The 12219-nt window shown below is 46.7% G+C and overlaps 1 protein-coding gene across 5 annotated transcripts in view; it reads right to left on the bottom strand.

Moving 5' to 3' along the window:
- Positions 1-12219, bottom strand: part of Lpin1 (lipin 1) — a 102501-nt gene that overhangs the window by 56819 nt on the left and 33463 nt on the right. The window contains exon 1 of one of the 5 annotated variants that reach the window (XM_021179735.3): positions 10291-10556. The exons of the other annotated variants lie outside the window; for them this stretch is intronic. Coding sequence (XP_021035394.1) covers positions 10291-10356 — 66 coding nt within the window. The 5' untranslated portion in view covers positions 10357-10556. Of the gene's footprint in view, positions 1-10290; positions 10557-12219 lie in introns of those variants that run through there. 5 annotated transcript variants of the gene reach the window in all.

Below are 12219 nucleotides of genomic sequence, written 5' to 3' on the forward strand. Positions count from 1 at the left end.
CTAAGGGCAAGGGCCAATCAACAGTGAATACGGAGAACCTGGGGTCCATCAGAGCTGACAGAGTCTGGCCTCGGTGGGCAGGGACAGTCGTAGCTACTGTGTAAGATGTCTCCCTCAGAGAAAGCAAGAGAGGCACCACCGTAACAGCCTTTTCACTGTGGTCATATGGGAAAGATTCAATGAGCCAGGCTAGACTAGAAGGACAACACTGGACTCTAGTGGTGCCAAGGTACAGAGCAAGGCTGATGGAGGTCAACGTCAGCATAGACTGGACGGATGAATTCTATAATTTAGGAAGAACTGATGCTGCTCTGGGAAGCTACTGATAGCTTCACCACTTGCTGCTAGGGACAAACAAAATTCTCTGTCCCCAGTCAGCTGTGTCACCTGTGACCTTGTCAGGCCAGGGTGAGGGCACCAGACCTGTGAGTCATGTGTCTCAAGTCTCACATTGCCCAGCTAAGAAACTAGCTGCCCAGAAAGGGTGAGACAAGGGCAGAGACCCAAGAGTTGAGCGTGAGATGAGTACAGTCAGAGTACCTCTGTGAATCCCAAGGCTCAAAGAGTCCTCCTGTATACGGAGTGGCAGACCAATAGACATAGAGTAAGGACAGCGGCGGCTAGCGTTTAAAGGCTATTTCCAAGCCAACCCCGGCTCTAGACTCTGTATACCGCATTTCTTTTTTAACAAGCCCTATGGAGTAGATACCATTTGCTGTCCCAGAGGAATAAAGAAAGTAAGGCAACAAGAAGTGGCTGAAGTCACACGGCCAGTTAGTTGAAGCTAGACTTCATGGTATATACTTGTCGATCTGAGCCCTAGACCTTTCCCCTAGAGTCTCCTTAGCCCCAGTGCTCCCTGGTCAATGGAATTCCATGTCGTCTTTTTCAGGGCAGGCCTGAAATCTGATAATGCAGGATATGTGACCTCCAAAGGGGTCATGACCCACAAGTTGAGAACAACTGGTCTACAATTTCCCACAAAAAATAAGCAACCTGGGTAGATACACAATATTTAGGGACTAAAATTCTGTGGACCTGAGTTCCAGCCTAGCTTATCCCTGGCATAGGCATGGCTGAACCTCAACTCCCTTGGCCATCCATCATGAGTGACCTAGTCTCGGCTCAGCATTTTGGTGCAATCAGAGGAGTTCCTGTATTTGGACATGTGTCATGTAAAATTCTTGTCACTAGACCATCCTTGGCTCTCACTCAGCATTCACAGAGACATATTGTTGATAATGATTGACAAGTATTTAAGAAAGAATGTCTACCATTCATCTTGCCAAACTGTCACTTAGAGTAGGTCAGGACACCCCAGCAGATGACAACACTCTGACACAGTAACTTGGTGCCAACAAGGTGAGAGTCTGTTAAGAAAGTAATCTTCTCGCCATGGTGTCCGTGGGAGATTTTAAGACCAGAACCATCTTCACCTTCCACAAAGGGTCACCAAGCAAGTTGGTGGTATCTCTGGGGTAGACTTTTGGGGCCCAGCTCAGTCACTCGTCTGAGCTTGCCAGGCCCAAGGCTGATGTCTCAATGGCCTCTGCTCTGTGACCAGCCTGTGCATTGAGCTCACAGCCAGGAAAGATTGGGGAACATCTCACCTCTTGAGAGGAACAGCCCTGGGTCTTATTGAATTTGCTCTGGCTGCTTCTGATCACTGGCACATCCAGGGGGAAAGGACTTTACATTTGTGCAGTAAAATTAACCTCAGATTCATGGGGAAGAACAAGCTATTTTGACAGATGCATAACCTGAAGCAGCACCCAGAAGCCAAGGGTTCATGGAACTCTCTCCAGACAAAGGCCCTCTCTCCGCACACATCTTTCTGCTTCTAGATCTCTATGACCCTGAATTCCAGCTATCACATGCTCTGAATGTTTGACACCGATAAGCTGTTCTACATCTTTTTCTCTTTGGGTGTTGATGCCTTTGCTTTTATGTTTTGATACATGGTTTCACTCTACAGCATAAACTATACAGAAACTCACCTCAAACTCACAGCATTCCTCCTGCCTCAGTTTCCCAAGTGCTGGAATTACAGTCATGTGCCACAATGCAAGACTCCAGCTCATTATATTCATGTTAGCGTTGAATATTTTTCTATTCTGTTTACATTTTTAAAAAACAGGATCTGACTTGGTAGCCTTGGCTGTTCTGGAACTCACTATGTAGACCAGGCTGGCCACAGGCTCACAGAGCTCCTCCTGACTACCTCCCATCGTGCTGAGATATAAGGCATGTGTGGCCACACCAAGCTTCTATTCCACTTACTTTTACCCTGCTGTTTTGTTTAAGTTGGATCTCCTGTTTACAACATCAAGAAGCGTCTTCTTTTTACCCAATCTGACAAGCCCTGCATTTTACTGTGGTGGTTGGCTCTAACAGGCAACTTAACTGAGTGCAGAAACACCTAGACAGCTGCTAAAACCTTCCTTCCTTCGTTTTGTTCTGTTTTGTTTTGTTTTCCTTTCTGGGTGCATCCATGGGGATGCTTCTTGGAGACAATGGCATCTGAGTCAATGGATCAAGAAAGAATGATTTTCTTGTGGGTTGTCACCATCGCTCATCTGGAGGTCTGGATAGAACGCTGTCTTGGTCAGGGTTACTATTACAGTGATGAAACACCATGGCTAAAAGCAACTTGGAGAGGAAAGGTTTTATTTGGTTTGAACTTGCAGATCATAGTCCATCACTGAAGGAAGCCAGGACAGGAACTCAAGAAGGGCAGAAACCTGGAGGCAGGAGCTGATAATGCAAAGGCCTTAGAGGAATGCTGCTTACTGGCTTGCTCCCCATGGCTTGCTCAGCCTGCTTTCTTACAGAACCCAGGACCACCGACCCAGTGATGACTCCACCCACCATGGGCTGAGCCCTTCTCCATCAATCACAAATTAAGAAAATGCCCTACAGCCCAATCTTATGGAAACATTTTCTCCTGAGGCTCCCTCCTCTCCAATGACTATAGCTTGTGCCAAAGCAACATAAACTAGCCAGCACACACACACACACACACACACACACATACACACACAAGAGGAAACCATTCTCCCCCTTCCCTCTCCCTCTCTCACCTACTGCCTTTGGACTGCAGGCTTCCCTAGTTTTACACCCAAACTGAACAATCCCATTGACTGCCCGGTCCTCTGCTTTCAGACTGAAGACTTATCAGCATCCAGTGGGCCCTCTCCCCAAACTGCCTGTGTTCTGTGGACTCCATTTCTCAGAAGAACACTGACAAACACCAGGGATTCTCATTTCGCATCATTGGTGGCATGGTTGCTCCTGAAGAATAGCTATTTCAGGACCCAGAGAGATGGTTCAGGAGTTAAGAGCACTCGCTGCTCTTGCAGAGGACCCAGGTTTAGTTCTCAGCACTCACATAGTGGCTCACAACCTTCTCTGACTCCAGCTCTAGGGAATCTGACAACGTCTGTGGGTACCAGGTATACAAATGGCGCATGTACATACACACAGGAAAACACTCATACACATTTTTTTAAGAATAATTGTTTTAACAGGGCATGTGGGCACATGCCTTTAGTTCTAGCATTTGGGAGGCAGAAGCAGACAGAACTGAGTTCAAGGCCAGCCTGGTCTATAGAGTGGGTTCTAGGACAACTAGGTCTACATAGAGAAACCTTGCCTCGAAATAATTATCTTAGTGTGTTTGTCTACTATTCTACCATCTCTGACAATCCTCTCTGCTCATCCTGTGGTTTGAGTATGAAACAGCCTCTGTACTGGCTAGTTTTGTGTCAACTTGACACAGCTGGAGTTATCACAGAGAAAGGAGCTTCAGTTGAGGAAATGCCTCCATGAGATCCAACTGTAAGGCATTTTCTCAACTAGTGATCAAGGGAGAAAGGCCCCTTGTGGGTGGGACCATCTCTGGGCTGGTAGTCTTGGTTCTATAAGAGAGTAGGCTGAGCAAGCCAGAGGAAGCAAGCCAGTAAAGAACATCCCTCCATGGCCTCTGCATCAGCTCCTGCTTTCTCACCTACTTGAGTTCCAGTCCTGACTTCCTTTGGTGATGAACAGCAGTATGGAAGTGTAAGCTGAATAAACCCTTTCCTCCCCAATTTGCTTCTTGGTCATGATGTTTGTTCAGGAATAGAAACCCTGACTAAGCCTCCATGGATTCGTGCATTGGAAAACTACTTCCCCATCTGGTGGCACAGCATGCAGATGTGTGATCTTTAAGGCATAGAACCTAGCCAGGCAAACATAAACCAATAAAGACACTAACTCAAGGATTATATTTCTACCTGTTTCCTGTTCTACTATCTCTTTCCTGGTGCTGCAGAACTGTGGTAAGTGGTCTCTACATGCCCCATGCCCACAAAATTCCCAAGCACACCTTTCTTACCACAGTGGACTGGACCTTTTGGGACTGTGGACCAAAGAATATTTCTCCCCTCCCTTCAGTTGCTTCTGCTTAGGTGTTTGGTCAAAGCAAACACAATTTCTGAATGATTTCTTCCCATAGTGCAATGCTTCTTTGCATGCCCTGTGTTTTCTGCAAGGACATTTTGCCTTGTGGGTAGCCGGGTTTTGTTACATTCCTTTAAGCTTTATTGGGCTTTGCTCTGAGATGCAGGTAAGACACTTGAGCTTAATTGAAATCTTCTGAGGCATGACTTCAAGCCTGGCTCCTGCAAATCTGACATATGATCCCTGTCACTGATGCTGTGGGACTCCCTTCATGGTCCTCTGCCCAAAGCTCTGCATTGTAGGGAATCCTCCCACCCAGGATGGCTGCTTTGTTTACCAATGAACACCATTTCATTCATTAAGATCATAAGACAACCAACCATACATGGTAATGTTTGGAAATCAAATTGCAATCTCTGAAAAGGTTATAGTCACAGTGACTGGGGATGAGGCCTGCTTCCGAAAGAGCTTGTTTCATGTATCTTGGTAAAGGGCTCAGATCCTTTCCACCGGGACCTTCCCCATAGGGTTGCTTGAGTTGACATAGCTTTGGCTTCCCCAAGAGTGGTGGGTCTAAGAGAGGGCAAGGTTTCCACCTTGCCAGAATACTTTTTATGGCCTAGTTTCTTGCTAAAGTGACTTTAGGGACACTTTTGGCACACCTGTCACCCTCCCTGCCACCGCATTCTGTTCCTGAGAACCACGTGAATAAGTAAATCCAGCCACACTTGGGGAAAGTAGGACCAGACTCCTCGAGTTGAAAGACTCACCAGCAACCCAGATTATTCCAGGCCTGGGTCATCTCTGGAGACGGTTACAACCAGAAGATGCCCCTTTGGCAGCTTCAGTCAATCATGTGCAGACTGAGCCTCAGTCAGAGCAAAGGAGGCCCTCTGCCCACCTCTCTCAGGCTGCATCCTCTCTGCATGTTGCCCTGCCAATCCTAACACCCTCAACTCCAAACTCTCCTTTTCTTGGGAAGCCCTTGAGCACTATTTAGGGCACATCTTCCAAACTGAGCTTGCACACTTATTTTTTTTAAGGTTGTATGTGTGTTTTGTGGCACATGTGTGTGAGTTCCCAAGGAGGCCAGAGGAGGTCATTATCCACTGGAGCTTGGATTCTGAACCACCCAACATGGGTGCTGGGAATCAAACTCTAACCTCTGGCACAGCAGCAAGATACCTGCTGAAGTCTTGTTTGCTTCCCCGCTCCCTCATCATGGCCTCCACTAACTGCTGTTTCAAACATCTGCCCCTTCTCTGGCTGTTCAAGGCAGTGGTCTAAGTTTTCCCCTGTTGGTCCATCAGTACCGTAAGTGTCCATCCCTGGTAGCTGCAGTGACCTCTGGAATGAAGCAATAGAGGGAGAGTCAGCCAAATGGTACCTTCTTTTCTCCCTGGTTCACTTCTAGGCCAACAGCCCATTTCACCAGAAGGCACCTGGATTGCTGCCTTAGAAATGACCCTTTGGGATATACTTTAGAGCAGAATGTATACATGTAGTTCTGCAGGCTTCTCCCTCCAGCTCTCCCTTCCGCCTGTGTGAGCACTGCCTCCCTGCCTGTTAACTATTTCGAATGAAATGTGTACCAGCCAATCAGAACAAGTGTTAGCCACAGCAGGGCAGACGTCTGTAAGGTTGCTGAGCAGGTTGAAAGAAGCATCCGTTATCCCCTCTCTTGGGGACTTTGAGCAATGCTTAAAACTGGCATTAATTAATCTAAGGTTTAGTTATTGTCAAGGTTGTATCAAATATATACTAGGCCAATCTACTCTATTAACATTTTTCAGTTGGGTTAAGACAGGGTCTCATACGAGGTAGGCTAGCCTCCAGCTTGCCGTGTAGCCAAGGCACAGGCCACTATGGTGAGCATTTACAATGTTGGAGAGCAAACCTGTGTCTTTATGCGTGTGAGGGGAGTAGTCTACCAACTCAGCTACTTCCCCAGCCCCTAGATGGAGTTGCTCTACAGCAGAGGCTGGAGAGATCACTCAGCAAGTTAAGAGCTGACCTTCCCAGCCCCCCAGCACCCAGCACATCTTAGGAACTCATCTGGCCTCTGTGGACATAGGGGGGAAAAAAAACTACTTGGAATTATTTTTAGCCACAATGGAGAAAAGTATCTGCTGTTAACTAGCCATTTATGCCTCCTCCAAATTCATACATTGACACACTCTCCCACGGTACCAGGAGGCGGGGCCTTCACGAAGTGAACAGGTTTAGCTAAACTCAAGGGTGGACCAGAGCTCTTATGAGACCAGAGGAAACCAACCCTCACCAGAACTATGCCATGCTGGCTCCCTCATCTTGGACCTCCATCCTCTGAAGAAATGAATTCCTGCTGGTAGTTTTCTTTCTTACTGCCTGGAAGGACTTAACAGCTTGTTAAGCATACAGAAAAAGCTCATTTTAATAAATAAATAAATAGAAAGATAAATAAATAAATAGATAAATAGATAGGTTCTAGGTGGTTCTGATCTGCAAAGCCAACCTCTCCAGAAGATATTGCTGAGGTCATTTAGTCCTTCCTCAGAGCTGGTCAGCAAGCCAGAGAACCTGAGTAACAGCCTTGGATGTCAATCAGTGAGCTGTCCAGCAGCCGTCTAGCAGCCGGCCAGCAGTGATAAAACATCCAAGTCACCCCTGAATAAATTGTTCAGCTACTGGGAGGTGGTTCAGTAGATCGACCTTTGCACCGCTTAAGATAAAAATCTTCAAAGCCCAGGGACAGAGTCATTAATTATCTCTTAAGAAGCAACAAGGAAACTAGAGAGATGAGGTTTGCCAACAAGTGATAAGAATTTCAAAGTTGCCTGTATCAGTCACAGTTGCCAGCTTGCCACCTGGACACCTGTCATGGTTAACCTAGACCCTGGGGTTGGTAGGGAGAGGGGCTTCCTGCTTTCCCCCCATCCCATGGGGTTCGATCGCTGTGTGCTGAGCCCACAGGACAGGCTCAGAAGACTTAATCAACAAGCCAGGAGGTGACTGCATAAGGTTGGTTGAGTAGAAGAAAGGGTGAGAAGACTTCAGACATCGTCCTGGATTTAAACACACTCCTTTGTACATAGAAAGGTGACAAGAAATTTAACATAAGACACAGTATTAATGTCATATATAAATAAAGTTCCATGTATCTAAAAGGAGAGTTAAAATGCTAGGCCAACCTTATCCTCTTCCCGGGCAGCCTGGGAACACTTTCTCAGCCTCTGGTCCTTGTCTCCACCCGCCACCCTTCTGTTTAGTGAATGGAGCTGTATTGCTCCTTTATCCTTGTGCACTAAGGGAAAGAGATGGCTTTCCCTGGTTTTCATGGAGCATTTACAGCAGCTGCTTATAAATTCTTTCCATAGTCTTTTGAGAGTCACGCGTGCATGTGTGTGAGTGTGTGTGCGTGTGTGTATGTGTGTGTATGTGTATCCCCTCAAGTGCAGGAACATGCATGCAAAGGCCAGTGGTTAGCATTAGGTATCTCCCTGTCTTGCCTTCCGCATTTTTGAGAGGGGCGGGGGGGGGGGCGGCTGGGGCTTATTCTTTATGAGACCCTCTTTTAATTCATGGACAAACACACAATGTCTTTTGCTGGCATAGAATTTTTGAGTATAGGAAAAAAACCAAAGATTTAAAAATCAAAAAAGATGGCCTTATGTCTCTGCCCTGCCTCTCATCAGTTGTGTGACTGCAGCCAAGGTACACCTGAACTTCAATTTGATCATACCTTTACAAAGAGCTCTCCCATAGCCTCCTGCATCGTTACTTTTGATCAAATGGAACTCGTGGAGTGCTTCCGTGTGTCCCTAAGGTGGTGTCTTGTCACAGCAATAGAACAGTAGTGAAGACAGATGCCTATGCACAGTAGGAGAGTGGCAGGGACATTCAGATCTGCTTCATCCTGATGGACTTCACTGAAGGCCAGCCTCAAGTTCTCCACCAGAACTCTCACCCACCTTCTTGCAGCTCCACCGTCACTCAAGGTCATCTGGGCAGGTCCCCTGTGGGTCTACCCCATTCCTGAAACTTGACAAAGTTGCCCTTTGAACTCTGTAGAGTTTTATTCCCAAGCAAAATTACAATCAACAGATTGCCTCTATCTTACTGTATTTCCAGGGAGCTGCTCTGGTGACTGTGGGTTTAATATATATGTGTGTGTGTGTGTGTGTGTGTGTGTGTGTGTGTGTGTGTGTATAGATATAATAACACATACACATGTACACGTGCACACACACACTCACCTATGGGAGGGAGCAGGCCTGCAAAAGCACAGATCAGGATTATTCCTCACCACTGTAACTGAACTGTTGTGTCACCATGATAGAGGCAAGAGGAAGCTTGCTTACAGTTTCAGAGGGTTAGTCCATGGTTATCATAGCGGGGAGCATGGCAGCTGACAGGCAGGTATGGTACCGGAGCAGTGGCTGAGAACTTAACATCAGATCCGCAAGTTGGAGGGAGAGACACAGAGACAGACTGGGCCTGGCCTGGGCTTTTGAAATTTCAAAGCCCACTCCCAGTGACACACCTCGTCCAATAAAGCCACACCTCCCACCATTCCTCAATAGTTGATCAGGTGGGAACCAGACATTTAGATATATAAGCCTATAGGGGCCATTCTCCCAGGGATATTGAAGTATTGTTTGGAGAGGCCCACAAGGTTGGACTTGACTCCTGTATGCATGCACACACACACAGAGACAGACAGACAGACAGACAGACAGACACGGACAGAGACAGAGAGGGAGACAGAGACAGAGACAGAAACAGAAGAGGGAAGGGGCCATCCTAGTTGTTGTCTTGGAAACATTTCAATATGAAACTCAAGTTCTACAGCAGCACATAGATGACTTGTCTTGTGTATTTGGTGATTTCTTTGACTGAGTATATAAATTCCCTTAAAAGTTAGGCTTCACCCGAGTATATTTTGCCACAGAACACAGATCCTGTTTTCTATTGCTAAAGCAGAATACTTGGTAAAGTAAAGGAATTCATAGGGTCACAGTTTTGGACACTTGGAAGCATGATCTATTCAGTATCCAGGGAGGGCCTCCTTGACTGGGTAACAACATGGCAAAGGATCAGAAAGAAATATGGGCATGCAAACATGGGGTAGCCTTGCTTTACGGCAATCCAGTCCCATTAGTACTAACTCTCCCAAGTCATCCAGCAACAATCTCTTTCTGGGGTTGTGCCTCCAGTGACCTAAGGATCTCTAACTAGGCCCTTCAGGATATCATTTAGCTTCTGAATTATGCAAGGGTGGAGAAGAGAAAAAGAGAGGGAGAGGGAGAGGGAGAGGGAGAGGGAGAGGGACAGGGACAGGGACAGGGACAGGGACAGGGACAGGGACAGGGACAGGGACAGGGACAGGGACAGGGACAGGGACAGATGAAAATGAAGATGGAGAAAAAAGTCCAAAGGAAACCAACTAACGGAGCATGAATGTGAGATATCTAAAGGGCTATTGAGCGCCTAGGGAGATGGCTCCGTGAATTAAAGTGCCTCATATTCAAGCAAGAGGACCTAAGTTCAAATCCCCAACACTCATCGAGCATGTCTGCACCAACATCTATACCCCCAACTAGTACTAATGGAGACTAGGGACTAGGGCTCTCTCCAGCTTCCTAGCTGCCAGCTTAGCTGCAGATTCAGTAGGGAAACAAGGTAAAGACTGGTAGACCAAGGCATCCAGCATGTCCCTCTGGCTTCTATTACACACTTAGGCACCTACACCATTACATGCAAGTCCGTATGTACGACACATACACACACACATCAACACACACAAAGTTAAAGCAAATCAACAGAGCCATTGAAGCCTCGTTACCCTCCACCCTTCCTGGCCTCAGGTACCTTAGTTGCATGAAGAAAGTCTCTTCTGCTGGAGAATAGGCTGTGACGACCCCATCTGTCTTCCATCAGTTTCACAGGAAGGTCCCTGCTTGTGAACTCTTTAGTACCCCAGTGAATTGTTCCTTTTTTTTCTCACTGTTCTGTAGGTGTCGGTCTACTAAGCCAACCCTCTGTGGTAGTGATTAGGGTAGGCATGACTGGCTCCCCGAGTCTCCCTCTTCCCGTTCTTTCTTCCCCATCCTCCCTCCCCCAGTCCCCCCCCACACACACACTTATTGTCTCCCCTTCTCCAGCTTTCTTTCATGACCATTCTCTGCTAAAGCTCCAAGCTCATTGGTGGGTGTCAGGATTGTGATGTCATCACTGGGGGTGTGACATCACCATCTGATGGAGCTTAGAAGAGAGAGGTGGATGAGGACTCAAGCAAGTGCTTAGAGACCAGTTTTGGATTCAGCACAGAGCCTGAGCAATGCTGGAGGCAGATGAATGGGTACCTATCCTTCTTGCAATCACAGAATCCATAATCCAGGACCCAACAGACAGAAGCTGTCAGGGGAATACTTCCACTTTTCTTCACAGAGCATGGGCAATTAGTGTTGTTTATCAAGGCTCTTACTGAGATTCTTCTAATAGATGTTGTATAGAAAAAATAAAATGATTCCAGGAAATTGTAGCTACATGTGAGGTCTCAGAAATGGCTAAAGCAGGGGCTGGGGCGATAACTCAGTCAGTGACTAGATTGCCTTGCAAGCATGAAAGATGGAGTTCAAGACCCAGCATTCACCTTTTTAGAACGATATAGGGCATGATAGTATGAGTTTGTAATCTCAGAATGGAGAAGCTGAGACAGGAGAAACCCTAGAGCTCACTGGCCGAGTAAGTCTAGCCTAATTGGTAAGTTCCAAGTCAACAAAAGAGTCTGTCTCAAAGGAGGTAGACAGCATTCTTGAAGATGACATCTGAGGTTGTCAACACACACACACACACACACACATGCACGCACACACACAAAAAAATAACTAAGACAGAAAGGGGAGCTATGTGTAATCACAAGGAATACAAGTGCTACATACTCACTGCCTAGCTCACTACAAACAAAAGCTTTTAGATAACTGTAAAAGGTGGAAAGTTATTAAGGAGAAATGAATCTTCTAGGTAGTAACAGTGCCACCACACTAGTGTCAGGACTCTGCCGGGGTGTCACACTAGCTTCCAAGGCTTTCTCAGCATCAAGGTGCACCTTGGCTCCTTCCTTTCTGTCACTGTATAGAGACCTAGGATCAAAGTTCATGATCAGCTTCCAGGTAGAAAGTGCTCTACCACTGATGTGAATCCTGGAAACCTAAGGTAGAGCCTGACTATGCACAGAGTCTGACTGTATGCAGAGACCTGACTCTGCCATCCCACGTGGCTTCTGGTTGGTGCTCCTGAACTGTGAAAAGAAAGCTGCATCTGAAAGACTTGTTTTTCTTGTGTTGCTCCTGGCACTTTGTCTGGGGGACTCTACAGGTCATGCACCACTGTTTAGAGCAGGGCAGAAGGGTGTAGAAACCACAGGGGAATCCTCTGTGTTATTTGTTGGCTTGTCTGTATGGGATAGCCCCTCTTAGTAAGTTATGTGCAGATCTAGCACCTTGAGCTGTCCTCTAAAAGAATGAGATTGTACCGAAAACATCCTTGAAGAATTCCTACTGAGTACCAGACTCTTCTACAGTAACTGCAGTGTGATGACCCTTCTATACCAAAATTTGGGGGGAATTCAAATGAAGATATAATTCTTCCCCTTTACTCTTGTAACCTCCCCACACAAAAAGCAGGACGGCTGGCTCTCTTGCACTCTCCCTCTGTCTCTCTGTCTCCCTGTCTCCCTGTCTCCCTGTCTCTCTGTCTCTCTGTCTCTCTGTCTCTCTGTCTCTCTGTCTCTCTGTC

The sequence above is a fragment of the Mus caroli genome, unplaced genomic scaffold, assembly GCF_978045245.1.
Source record: "Mus caroli unplaced genomic scaffold, Mus_caroli_1 scaffold_14, whole genome shotgun sequence".
Lineage (NCBI taxonomy): Eukaryota > Metazoa > Chordata > Mammalia > Rodentia > Muridae > Mus > Mus caroli.